This window comes from Budorcas taxicolor, chromosome 1 (assembly GCF_023091745.1).
Source record: "Budorcas taxicolor isolate Tak-1 chromosome 1, Takin1.1, whole genome shotgun sequence".
NCBI classification, from domain to species: domain Eukaryota; kingdom Metazoa; phylum Chordata; class Mammalia; order Artiodactyla; family Bovidae; genus Budorcas; species Budorcas taxicolor.
Window position 1 is genome coordinate 121322090 of NC_068910.1, and position 14328 is coordinate 121336417.

The 14328-nt window shown below is 38.7% G+C and overlaps 1 protein-coding gene across 1 annotated transcript in view; it reads left to right on the forward strand.

The window, feature by feature from the left end:
- Positions 1-14328, forward strand: part of PHLDB2 (pleckstrin homology like domain family B member 2) — a 90981-nt gene that overhangs the window by 9033 nt on the left and 67620 nt on the right. The window contains exon 2 of the mRNA XM_052651140.1: positions 12975-13355. Coding sequence (XP_052507100.1) covers positions 12975-13355 — 381 coding nt within the window. The remainder of the gene's footprint in view (positions 1-12974; positions 13356-14328) is intronic.

Below are 14328 nucleotides of genomic sequence, written 5' to 3' on the forward strand. Positions count from 1 at the left end.
TCAATAATTTTTCTTCCTTCTTTCTGGCTCTAAGCTGCTAGTTTTTCTTTTGTCATTGTGCCAATCTTTTTTTAATTTATAACTTTTAGAAACCAGATATCAAGCCTGTTTAAAAATATTGCCAACTATGAGTTACTAGGTGCAAGTGAGATCTTGAGCGGGTCCTGTGTGCATGAAACGTGTGTACTTCAGCTCATAGACCTTGTGACATCATTTTGGGCTGGTGAGTGGTCATTTAAACTTCCCAGTTCTGAGCTGTTTTCCAAGTAGAGGTAATGGATAAGGTACCTCTGATGGGCTGGGATGCTGACCTTTTGACAAACTAGATGTTTCAAAGACTAAAGAAATCATTATAAAGTAGGCAAGATATTCTTTCGTTCATCTCATTTGAGTCCTGCCTCCCTTCCAGTAATGTAGAGGTAGTGATGGCCCTCTAGTTCATTTTATGGTCCAAGACAGTCAAAGTCATTTTAAGAAGAAAAGAGGAAAATTAAAAGCTTAAAGCAAATCCTACTGCTATTAAGACTCTATTTGGCTCCATCACCAAAAGCATCTGTGTGCTGTTGTGGAGAACTGGTGGATTCCCACAGCTTGCTTTGTAGCAATCCAATGTTTTCTTTCTGGTTGATGACAGTCATCTGCAGTGCCTTGATAAACAGCATTGTCGCCATTTAGAACTATGTAGAACCACACTTGGCATTCATTTCTCCATGCATGGAACAAGTTGTAATATGATGCCAGTTCTCATGAGGCACTGTGGAATAAGATCTTCTAACTTTTTACATACTCTGCCACCCTGGAGATGAGGTTGACTTCCATGGTATTTATTACTTGAATAGGTGAAATGTCTGAGACAGCAATTGTCTGCAATTTAGAAGATGTTTTGTTCTAATAGCCTCTCTGAAAGCACTTTACAACAAAAGAATTTTAAGTTGCAAAGGGCTGGGACCGTGCCTGTCTTACTCACTGCTGTATATCTCTACATCGTAGCCAAGTATGCAGAATATAGGAAGCAATGTACACATGTTTTTAGAAAGTAAATGAATGGCGTTCATTCTGGCTTTCCTTATTCTGTGGCTGAAGTCTGCACCCTTAGTTCCTGGATCTCAAACTTATGTTTATGCATGTAGTTCTAGGTAACAGTGAAGCTGACTACAAAAGGATGCAAATATCTCAGCATAAATGAATTCTTTTTACTTCTAGAAGTGGAGAAATTCTCTTCCACTTTTTCAATTAAAAATAAAAATAAAAGACAGGCATTTTTCTTTACGTCGAAAAATTTGTGGCATTCTTTGTAAGACCTGGTGGTGTTCAAAACCAAGGGTTGCTTACTTTTGAGCAGACAGTAGGTGTAATGTTCTTGAAGTTAAGTGTAATTGAGGATACCTTAGGAGTTAAAATATAAAATGGAATTTTATAAAAGTATATGTTCTCATATAAAAGTATATGTTCTTTTACCATATGTAAAATTGATAGCTAGTGGGAAGTTGCTATATAACACAGGAAGCTTAATCCAGTGCTCTGTGACAACGTAGAGGGATGGGATGGGGCAGGGGTTGGGAGGGAGGTCCAAGAAGGAGGGATATATCACATTGTAGAGCAGAAACCAATGTAACAGTAAAGTAATTATGGATATCATAGAAAAGCATAAGGAATCACTTTAATTCAAAAACAATGAAAGGGTAGTAATATTCTATTCATAAATAAAGCATAAATTACCAATAAAAATTATTCAAAAATGTGTGTGTGTGTGTGTGTGTGTGTTCTTTAATCTCCCTGTGGTGGTAATATACAGATAGCATTTTAGAAGCCAGAGAGTAAACAACCTTGATACTTCAGTTGTATAATTAGAAAAACTTACTTGGGAAACCAAGAAGAGTGAGCATTGTCAGATGAAAGTTACTCCACCTGTAGATGTCCTGTGCTTCTATATCTGCTCCTTGCTGCCTCCACTTCCCAGTGACTCCTGACCCCAAAGACAGTTTGGTCATTCAGACTGTTTTGTCAATTGGACAGCATTTCTTAGTTGGAAGCAGAATGGACAGTGTTATAAGACTGTTTATGGCTGCCTAGCCATCTTTCTTTTTTCCTAAGAAGAATGTGTTTGGAATGTGAAGGCAAACTTAAGTATTGAAAGCTATTTTGTGCTCCCATCTGACTTGAAAGGCATCTGCTTCCTGATGTGGCCTTTCCTCTTGCTACATCCTGACTATAGTTTTAGTTTGAGGAAAAAAAAAATAGGTTGCACTAGTGGGAAGCGAGCCACTTAAACTGCAAATGGGGTGAGAGGTTGGTTTACTAACCAAATAAAGTGAGTGGCTCAGTCTTTTAAAGGGATATTTAGAAATTACAGCTCTTCCTGTATGCTGAGTCAGAATGTCCATTAGTTAATTAATTGATTTAATCTTCAGGTTTAAGGTAAGCTTTAGAATGATTTGTATCTGTGGAGCTGTGCTTTTCTTAGCTCTGATGTTTAAAACAGCTGGTCAGCTCTCTGCCTTCTTTCACTTTCAGGCCTTTGGGATGGTTTATAGTCTGCTGCAGAAACACAAAGTGAGCTGTAAATGTGAACTATGTATTTTTAAACTTCCTTACATTGAGAAAAACTTAAAGAAGTTAATTACAATATGCTGGATATTGGTCAGTACAGGATTAGATTGGTAATACTGTATACTGTCTAAGCTATCAGTTCTCTAAGCCAACTTCTTCCATTACTCATACAATAAGAGTAAATCTATAATTAGTAGATAATATAAAGTAGACTGTTATCTGTGGTCAGATCACCTTGGATCATGAGAGAATAAAGATTTTATCTTTTACATAGCAAATTGCTGGCTTAAATGTAGATGTTCAGTAAATATTGAAGGAATTTATTCTTTGCAAACTAGACTTGCCAACTATCCCCAGTTACCTGAGAATAAAAAGTTATCCATCTTTTTTTTTCTTCTTCAGTTGGAGGACTAGATGGGTAGAAGAGGAATGGGAAGGGGAAAAAGTGTTCAGCAATATCTAGTGACTCCACATTGGGGAAACAGAGCCAAAAGTCTTAGTATAATTCTGTGTTACAGTAGTCTATGACAGTTGCTGTTAAAAGTGAGTTCCTCTATACTTGAGAGCAAATCCTAGGGTCTTGTTACAGTGGCAGTACAAGTTCTTTCCTCTTGATGGTGCCAAACATTTAAAAATCCCTGCTTAGAGCTGAGGGATGTGTACTGTGCACCTCAGGTGCATAATTCAGCTTTCTCAGGCTAAATGCTGAAATACAGAATGTAGCTTAGACTAAAAGGAGGCCCCATATGCCACTATGTCACTTATGGGAAAAGTTACATTCTTTTTTTAAAGTGTTAAATCATTTTAGAAAAACATATAAACTGAATGAAAATGGAAAACAGTATATGTCAATATCAACAGGTATATGGGAGAGGGGAGATGAGAGAAGACTATTGATTCTTTGTAGGAAAGGGGATCTCCTTATTTGTTGTCAAATTACTTCATATTTCTAAATTAAAAGCCATTTATTGACCTGCCTTTGAAGATCTGTCATCAAATAGTAGATTTAGTGACTGCTGGCTAATTCTTATAATGAGAAATTTTCCCTCTCTGTTCTACAAAAGTTTATGTGAATATTTGCTATGAAGACTGTTTTTAAAGTTTGAGGTTGATTCTTTAAAAAAAAAAAAAAACAAGTCCAAAACAAGTATTTGAAATCAAACACATTCATCACTTTTTCAATGAGTGAATTTTGATTCAGTCATCTGAATGTGTAGGTTAAGACATTTTAGAAGGCACTTTTAAAAAGTTAATCTTTATATTTTAGAGGTAGCTGTAGATTCCCATGCAATTAATTGTAAGAAATAGTTCAGAGATCCTCTACCCAGTTTCTTCCAGTGGTAACATCTTGTGCCCTCCGGTACAATATAATAACCAGTGTTACCAGGTCCAGGCTCCTACTGCTTGCCTCATGACATGCCAATAAATAGAGAAGTTGTTGGGGCAAGAAATAGCAACTTTATTCAGAAGGGCAGCAGACAGAAGACGGCGTACTAGTGCCCCATCTTACCGAAGTTAGAATTCAGACTTATACTGAAAGTGGGGAGGGGGCTGGTTGTGGCAAACTTATTGCTCTTGGAATCCTTTCTTCTTGCAGCTGTCCATGTAGGTTAGGTCATAGTATTCCTGTAAACCTCCAGTAAGAAAAATGTTATTCTCTGTTCTACAACGCTTTATCTCTATATGAATGAAAAAGTATTATACTTTAAAAAATATAGCCCTTGAGAATGGGCTATCATGTATTTCAGCCTATTGGCAACATTCCTAACTTGTAGCAAAAGCAGTAAAATATAAAGGGTAAAGAAACAGATCTAATATGGAGTCAGCTTTGTGCTTCCCTATTATAGCAGGATATATGATGATATATAGCAGGATGACGATGCAGTCAAGACACAGAACAGTTCTAACACCACAAGGGTTCTTCTCCTGTTATCCTTTTTATAGCTGCCCCTGCTTTCCTCCTACCCTCATCTCCTCCTCAACCCTTGGCAATCACTGGTCTGTTCTCCATTTCTGTTTTTGTCATTTCAGGAATGTTACACAAATATAATCAGATACTATGTAACCCTTTGCATTTGGCTTTTTCCACTGCATAATACTCTATAGAGATTGAGTCCATTTGTTGCTGTTATTGCCTTTTCTTCAGTTCTAAGTCTGGGATTTATGAGACAAAAGAAAATCCCAGGGAGTTTGTCTCTGCCTTTCCTTGAGACTCGAGTTTCCTAGCTGATCTGCTGCTTTCTCCCCATTTTTCCGAGCCTTATGTTTGTCCTATATATAAAATTTTCGAGGTTCTTAGTTGTACTTTAGTGAGAAGAATAGGGGAAAGGATCTCTACACCATCTTCCCAGAAGCAGAAATCAGTAAGATTGGTTTTTCAAAGTTCAGAACAGCCAAGAAATTTGGTGAAATCTAATTGACTGCAAGGGAGATATATTTCTGTGGGAGTGTGTTCTTTGAAGAATTTTGGTTTGGAAAAATTGATGTTTTTCTCATTCAAACTTGCCAAGACCCTATCCCAGATCTGGGATTGTAGTTTAGATTTTGAAAAAAAGATAATTTTAAGAAAACACTAAGTACAGTTAAAAAGAACAAGTTTTTTCAGACATGTATTTCTTTCATTTTGATTATAGAATAGCAGAGCCAGAACTTTGAAAAGTTGGACTTTTCTATCCGCTTATGAAGACCAAGGCCTAAATCATGTCAGGCAGATTATAGTTTTTGAAAGCTGCCTTGGAAGAAAGGAGAATATCATTACTTTCCTAACAACTCAAATAAAGTGAAAGTGAAGTTGCTCAGTCATGTCCGACTCTCTGCAACCCCATGAACTGTAGCCTACCAGGCTCCTCCGTGCATGGGATTTTCCAGGCAAGAGTAGTGGAGTGGGGTGCTATTTCCTTCTCTAGAACATCTTTCCAACCCTGGGATTAGAAACAAGGTCTCCTGCATTGCAGGCAGACGCTTTACCATCTAAGCCACCAGGGAAGCCCAAAGAAAGAAGACGTCATTGTTTACTTTTAATTTCTATATGTAAAACTCTATAGCATGCTTTTAAAATTATAGCACGTTGTATTTCCCATGAGGTATATCTCCCATAGATGGTTGTTTGCAATACTTTTAGTTGGTATGTGATAGCCCACCCTTCTTTTTTATACATTACACCTTCCTACTTTTTCAATCCAGCAACTTCTTTATGCATTTAAAAAAAACTTTATTTTTTAAGATAGATTTTCAAATGTGAAGATTGAGTTTGGGTATCTCTCATACACTGGTTTTGATTGAACAGAATAAAATATTACATAAAATTGTAAAAGTATTTCAGTGGGTTGTACATTGTAAACTGTGGTCTTTCAGGAGACACAAACAAATCAAAAAGACCCTCTGGAACTTAGTTAAACCGAGGTGAAAATGTAAGCAAATGACAGTACTCTTGGACTTTTATCATGTTTTCTTTAATGGTATGGAACAATCGCATAATTTCTTTAATAGAAGGGGCTCAAGCACCATGGAGATTTTCTTCTGAAATGGCGATGTAAGAGGAAAAATACCTGGCATATTTTTCTTAAACACTGTAGAAATTATGATTATATTGATCACATGAACTTCCTTTCTTTACAGCCAGTGTTTTTCAGTCTATAGGGAGAAGTGAATTTTCTCCTTAAATTTTCTGAGCAGAAGCAATAATGTTATGGAGACATTCATGATGGTCATTTTCTTTCAAATGACATCCTGTAATATTTTAAGTGGATATTTTATAAGAGTAAAACTTTTCAAAACTTGCATGTCTGCCAGTTGATTTTAAATGGCAAAATGATGCCGAAAGGCATCAGGAAAGGACTAAACTACAAAAAATCCTAGATATATGGTCAGAGATTGACTTAAGTCTGCCTAGCAAATGCAATGAATAACTAGAGGCAGAAAAAGAAAGTTGAGAAAAGATTCTTGGATTAGAAAGGAACATGATTAATTTAATAAAGTGGTAGTATTTGAGGACATATTTGATGTACATACATTTGTATTATATGTAATCCATATAACTATATGATAGTAAATTATGAAACATATTAATATTTGTTGTAGTTCAGTCACAAAGTTGTGTCCAACTCTTTTGCGACCCCATGGACTGTAGCCCGCCAGGGTTCTCTGTCCAGGGGATTCCCCAGGCAAGAATACCGGAGTGGGTTGCCATGCCCTCCTCCAGGGGATTGTTCTGGCCCAGGGATAGAACCCGCAGCACCTGGCACATCTCCTGCATTATAGGTACTTGTTTACCATTGAGCCACCAGGGAAGCCTGTATTAATATTTAAATATATTTTATCATTGTGTTGAGTTACGTATATTATATACTTATATTTATACATATTTTCTAAAGTATAAGCTCCTCCAGAAGAGGGCCACAGCTAAAAATAATAGTAGAAACAAGCACACTTAATGGAGCTGTTGACACACCATTTAGTTCTTTTAAAAAATGATCGGGAGTGTGAGGATTGATTTATAAAATGGCACTAGGATAACTGAATTTCTCTGGGTATGAGCAAAGGCAGGATATGATAAGCTCCTCGGGTATTTGAATGAGGCATGTACTCACAGGGCAGGGACACTGATTACCTCTGGCATTTAAGGTGAAGCCAGAGACAACGTGAAATAGAAACCTGGGTTCTACATCAGGGGTGAAGTGTGTACTGGTTAGGAGATGGAGTTTTTGGAAGGTAGTTCTTTCTAGAAGCTACTCCATGGACTTACGCTGTGCAGAATGTATATTGCTCAGTAGTGGTGGGGTTAGAGGGACCAAATGGCAGTGAGTGACAGAAAAAGATTCTTTCCTCCCTGGGTTACTCTGGCGAGTGGGCTTAGGCACCTAATCTACCACAGGGAAGAATTCTAGGCAATGAGGGAATTCTTTCTCTTTCCAGATTGGCAAAGGAATCCCATAGTCTGTGAACTTTCAGGGAGATATTTAGCTGCATAAGATATTTTTCCTGTAGGCCACCAGTGAAGCTTACCCGAGCTTTTGTGTCCAGAGTTTTTATTGGACTTCATGACATAGGCATGGTTAACTTCTATCTCCAGGTTGATTGATACCACATGACCCAAGGCACCCACTTGAAACCATGTGGTCTTTTTGGAGTAGCCAGCCCCTCCCCTGAGATTATCTGGTGTGGCCAACCTTTCCCTAATCAACAAAAACACTCTTATCAGTTATGACATAGATTACCTTCCAGAAGCCAACAGCAGAAGCAGACCTCTCTTTGGGCAAAGTCAAATTCTTTGTTACACAGCAAACGTATCTCAAAAGCGGAAGGCAGCATAGATCTGTTTCACTGCCATACCCCGTGGCCCGCATGGGTTGAATGAGGCCTCTGCTCCATGCTTGCTCACTCACAGCCCAGGTTGATGGAGCCAACATCATTGCAGTTTCACTCTGCTATGATAAAGCCAGGCGTGTAATGAATCCTGGGCTGGCTGTTTAGGCAGAAGTGACGCCTGTTGTCTATCAACAGGGATTTACTTTGACCCCACTCCAGCACTCTTGCCTGGAAAATCCCATGGACGGAGGAGCCTGGAAGGCTGCAGGCCATGGGGTTGCTGAAGGTTGGACACGACTGAGCGACTTCACTTTCACTTTCACATTAAGGGACTTATCTCTAAAAACATAGAGACACACAGAAAAGATTTCTAAGCCATTGCTTCTGTTTTTCCTCCTTACAGACCCACCTAATTGAGACATCAGAATTTGATCATAGAGTTTTGGAAATTCTGTTTACATGCTGTCAGCTCGTCTCATTCTACCATCCACTTTTAAACCGAGATCTCTGACCCTCGCTGGTGCACCCTATGAATTTATTCCTAAAATTTATTTAGGGTGTTGGAACATACTGAGTCCTGATATAAAGAGGAAGATATTTGACCCATCTCTGCGTGTATCTCATTCCTCTTCCTCCAAGAACCCCATCTCTCTAGCCACATAGTAGCTGTTGATCTTTGAGTATACTGTGATAATTCGTGACTCTATGACTTTGCTTATATGGTCCTTTATAGAAATGCCCTGCCTACCTATCCAGCAGACCAGACTCATATTTATCCTTGAGGACTCAATTCAGATTTCTTTTTCTATAATTTTTGTGTACTGCCTTCCCATAAAAGAATCCATATATTTTCTGTAAACCTGTTATCACTGTTTCTTTAGTCAATTGCCTATTTGTGCTTCTGGTTAAAGATCTGAGGGTACAAACGCTGTCTTTTTCTGTCTTTGTAGTCCCAGCACAATACCAGGCAGAGAGTAGCTTAATAGATTGTTATTGAACTGAAGATATGGAGACATTGAATCCCTAGGATTAATAGAAGAGTGAGGTTGTATTAGTTACAACAGGTCCTCTTAAATAGAGAAAAATCTCTTTTCAAGTAAATTATTTCTAACCACTAAAAGTTGGCCTTTTTTGTAATAAATAGCATATATAGTTATAAAAGAGGGATTTTCTTTTTCCTTTTCTTTTGAGGCTTTTTTAATTGAAGTCTAGTTGATTTGTAATGTCCTATTAGTTTCAAGTGTACAACACGGTGATTCCGTTTCTGTATGTATATATACATATATGCATGTATGCATTCTTTTTCAGATTCTTTTCTTTTATAGGTTATTACAAAGTACTTAGTACTGTTGCCTGTGCTGTATAGCAGGTCCTTGTTGGCTATTTTATATATAGTAGTGTGTATATATGCTAATTCCAAACTCATAATTTATCCCTCCTTCCTTCTGTCCTTTTTGGTAACCAAAGCCTATTTTCTACGTCTATGGGTCTGTTTCTGCTTTGTAAATCACTTCATTTGTACCTTTTTTTAAAAAATATTCCACACATAAATGATATCATGTGATATTTGTCTTTCTCTGACTTACTTCTCTTAATATGATCATCTCTAGGGCCATCCATGTTGCTGCAGATGGCATTATTTCATTCTCTTTTATGACTGGGTAATATTCCATGAACATGACTTACCAACTCAGCAACAACAATATTCCTTTGTGTATATATATATATCTCACATCTTTATCCACTCATCTTTCAGTGGATATTGAGGTTGCGTCCATATCTTGGCTATTATAAATCGTGCTGCAGTGAACATTGGGGTGCATGTATGTTTTTGAATTATAGTTTTCTCTGGATGTATGTTTAGGAGTGGGTTTACAGGATCATATGGTAACTCCATTTTTAGTTTTTTAAGGAATTTCCATATCATCTCCATAGTGGTTGCTAAAAGGGAAATTTTAACAAAGATTTCACTCATGATTAAGCATTGGTACTTGATTTTCTGCATAATTTATTTCTATATTATATTCATTGTCCAAGGGCTTAGGTGGCTGTTGATTACGAGAGCACTGGGTGGGTTCAAAATACTGATGAGGTTCCTGATGAGGGCTGTGAACTACAATGGGGCAATGCCAAACACATTCATCTGAAAAGAAAGAAAGCTCTGTGGTCAAAAGACACAGCCCACAATTTTTTTAACCATTAAGGGAAAGAAAGGTGCACCATTTTCTTCAGGTTTATTTGTTAAGCTCTGTGTCCCCTTCAGAGCTTCCTATGATATATGGAGATGGAGGAAAGGGAAAATGGAGAGGGAAAAAAGTCTAAATGTATTTTAAATAATTTGATTCAAAGGGAGCTACATTCTAAATCCTGAACACCAGTGTTTTAGGTCATTGAGATATTTAGACTCTCTGCTGGTACCTTTTCAAGAGAATGCACAGTAGGTTACTGGTTTGGAAAGGTGGGTAGGAATTGGAGATCTCAAAGAGGGTAGCTTCCTAACTCACCAGGTTGTCAGGTGAAGCGTCAAAGGAAATTGAATTTTAGGAAGAGAGCCACATATCTCAGGTTGCCCATCCCAGTTTGGGCTTGCTGTCCCAGCGTAATTATTAATAGTGCTCTATTTGATTCTCAAAAGTGTCCTGTGCAGAATGGCCGCTCTTGTTTCAGGTCATGCAGAGTGGAGAATATCGGCGTGATGAATGGGAAGGATGAAGACAGCTCAGGGGAGAATTATGAGGGCGATTCTGCTCAAGGTTTTCCTTAAAAGGCTTCTCATGCTTTCCGAAATGCCTCGCAGACCTTTCTTCTGACGCACTTCTCAGCATCAGTTTATTTTTCTTTGGTGCAGCTTCTGACGGGGCCAGTGCATCTCGGCACAGTCCGGATTTCTGTTAGACTCGTGGGCAGCAGTGCTGCATGCGTGTGAGATCCAAGTCTGAACAGATTGGCTGTGAATGGGGTGATAAGAATAGAGAGAAGCACATAGCAGTAGACCAAACTTCCTGTGCACCCGCCTTGGAATACTGTTTCACCATCTGAAATAGCATTCATCTTAAGGCTGGGATCGTTTATTCCCTCTGAATTAAGCAATGGCACTGGCAGCAAAAGAGACTATTTTGGGAAGGAGAGGTAGGAGGAATTTTGCCATGAATGACAGACTGGGCAGAAGTACCTTTCATGCTTTTGAGGACTGCACTGTTCATTAGCAACTTGATTAATAGAAATTGACAACTTTCCTATAATTCCAAACATAATGAATGTCAAGGTATACACACTGTCTTCTATGAAGATTAGCAAAGACTGAGTTTAGATGCTTTGACTTAATTCACCTACGCTGCAGAAAGAGAACTTTTCCTTGGAGATTAGCCTCTAATGCAGATGCTCTTGAGAAGGGGTAAATTATAACATCTTGTTCCTATCCCCTTCCTCACTTATGCCTTCCAGTTGTTTTTGCATATTCCCACGCAGACTTCTAGATTGTTAGAGAAGTTTAAAATAAGGCAGTGAATGCTGTGCCACTACCGCCGCCCCCCCCCCCCCCCCCCCCGACACACACACGCTCCCTCCCCACAAAGCTGAGGTGGGTAGGACTTGGCAGCCTGGTGCCAGCTGCAGAGATAAATAAGCACCAGGACTCCTGGATGGACAGGGTGCAGAAGCTCCTGCGATGAGGTTGTTACAGCTGAGTGCCTTCCATGAGACTGAGGCCATGAGGACGGAGCTGCAGCTGGAGTCCAGAAGTTCAGGCAGTGAAAGGGAGGTGGGGCTTATAAGAACCAGTTTAATAGTCCTTTTGATCAAGTTATTGCATTTTTGGAGTGTGGAGAGTACTTAAGAAGACGGATAAAAGTCATTTCATGCTAATTTGTCATTTAATGGATGTATTTAATGAAAACAAGGGAATTATGTTGGCCTTTTCCTATTTGATTTTCCTATTCGATATTCTTCCACTAATAAAGAGTAAACTGCCTTCAGAATTTCGTCTCTAAAGATTTGCTGTAAAATATTAAAAACAATAGCCCAGGGCTACTTAACATTTTTGTCTTTTGTTACTGGTAGCCAGTTTGGAAAATGTGGTAGATGTAATAACAAGAGATTTTTTTGCTATTTTATTTTTTCTTTTCACTTTGGCAATTGAGCTAATGTGAGAGAAGAAGATGTTGAGTTTCCTTACCCTAACAGTGCTGTCTAGGTTTATGATAAGCATTTTGTAAATTATATCCCCTTGTTCACAAACATATAGTAAATTTACTTAAAGTCAAAAATCATAAATATATACTTGTTTTTTCTGGGGAGCTTGGTGCAGTTTCAGTTAGTGGTACCGTTATAGACATCAATGGCAGGTATATTGAGTTTTAAAAACAAACTGTCATTTTATAATTCAGCTGAATGATTCAAATATTTAATGATCTCAGAATTTGAAATATATTGCTGTCTTCCTGTCTGGACCTGATATTGAATATTCTTCATCTTTCTACAACATTCTCTTTTTTAAAAAATTATTTTAATTTATTCATATGAGAAATTGGTGGGAAAGATCTTTATGTCTTGACAAGACATTAAAAAGTTTTGAAAGTTTTGAAGCATTTCAAGAAAAAAAAATAAAGATCTAGTTATGCCTTTCAGATTAAACCTTTTTTAAAGTAGCATTTTTCTTTTGTGCATCTAAATAGTACAATGATATTTCTATAGAAAGTTAGAGAATTAATTTTAAGTGCAAATATAATACTAAGGCTACAATCTGAAAGAGCTATTGTTGAAGGTAGATAGTAGAGGGAGGCAAGGGGGTGAAGATTTCAAAAAAGAGATTATAAAAAATTTTTTTGAAGTGTTTGGAGAATTGACAAATCAAAAAAGGTCTCACTAAGTGCTAGTATGTGCTAGGATCAGCACTGGAATATACAAATAAAGAATTGAGTTTGGGAGGAGCATCAGGCATTGTTAAACCAGGTTTCATCTGGATTTTATAAATGGATTCATCAATGATAAAAAAATATCAACAGCCAAGTGTCTGTGGGACCATGTGTGGTTGAATTCACCCGTGGTCCCAGCCTCTTCTCTGTGTGGAGTTGCTCCCTCCTCACAAACTCCCCGACCTTCTGTCTTCTGTGTTCCAGGAGAGACAGCGACTGGAGACCATCCTCAGTCTCTGTGCTGAGTACACGAAGCCTGACAGCCGCGTGCCCCCCAGCACCACCGTGGCAGATGTGCAGAAAATCAATAAAGAGCTGGAGAAACTGCAGCTCTCCGATGAGGAGTCTGTGTTTGAAGAAGCCCTGGTGAGCCCGGACACCAGGTACAGATGCCACCAGAAAAGCGCTCTCCACGACGCGGACCTGGCAGGCTTTGGGAGCCTCAGTCAGAGCAGTGCCAGCTCCCTCCCCCCACGGGGCGCCAGGAATGATGAACTGCTCGGGGACCTCAGGACTCCCCCGCCGCCCTCCTCTGCCTTTCTGAAAGCTTCCGGCGAGTCTGCTTACCTAAGCATCCTACCAAAGGTAAAGCCAGCCACACACAGAGATTAGATACAGGGCCCGGACCGTGCATCTGCCCTGGCCTAGACCGTGCATCTGCCCTGGCCTAGACATTAGGGGTCTTACTGCTTGTTTTCCAGAATGTTTTCAGTAAAGCAGCTACTCTGGTGGCTCAGACAGTAAAGAATCTACCTGCAGTGCGGGAGAACCAGGTTCCGTTCCTGGATGGGGGAAGATCCAGTGGAGGAGGAAATGGCAGTCCACTCCAGTATTCTTGCCTGGGAACTTCCATGGTCAGAGGAACCTGGTGGGCTATAGGGGTCCATAGGGGTCGCAAAGAGTCAGACACGAGTGAGCCACTAACACTAACACTAGCTAAACAAGGTGCAGCAAATTCTAGTGTTTACTATAAAGTAACAAATTTAGACTCTAGAAAATGTAGCAGTACAGAAAGAGAAAGAGAAACAGTTTGACTTCTCCCTGTCCCCTCTGGTTGCATACCTGAGAGAGAAACACAGAGAGTCTTACATGCCTTCCCAATATTTCTGTGCACATGTGGCAATATAAGCATAGACACACATAAACACAAGTATAGTGTTCTGCATGATGTTTTTCTCCTATTGAATGTCTTGAGCATCTTTGCATATTACTATACAGTTTTACCTCATTCTTATTAATGGTCAACTAGTATTTTATTTTTTGGAAATACTGTTTAAATTGTTACCAACATTTTACTAATAAAATCTATATGCAGCAAATATTCTGAAATATATATATTAGCACAAATTGTGCGAGTGTGTCTGTGGACTTGGTAGGTCAAAGAGTTTGTGTATTATTCATTTTGAATAATATTTCCAAATTATACTCTCAAAGACTGTGTGTATTTCCAGGTGACTCTTGAGAAGAGTTTATCCCTGCACCTTGTTATTTATACACTTGCCAAAGTATGTATCATCAAAATTCTCAATTTGCTAAGTTAATTATGCTTTAATTTGCT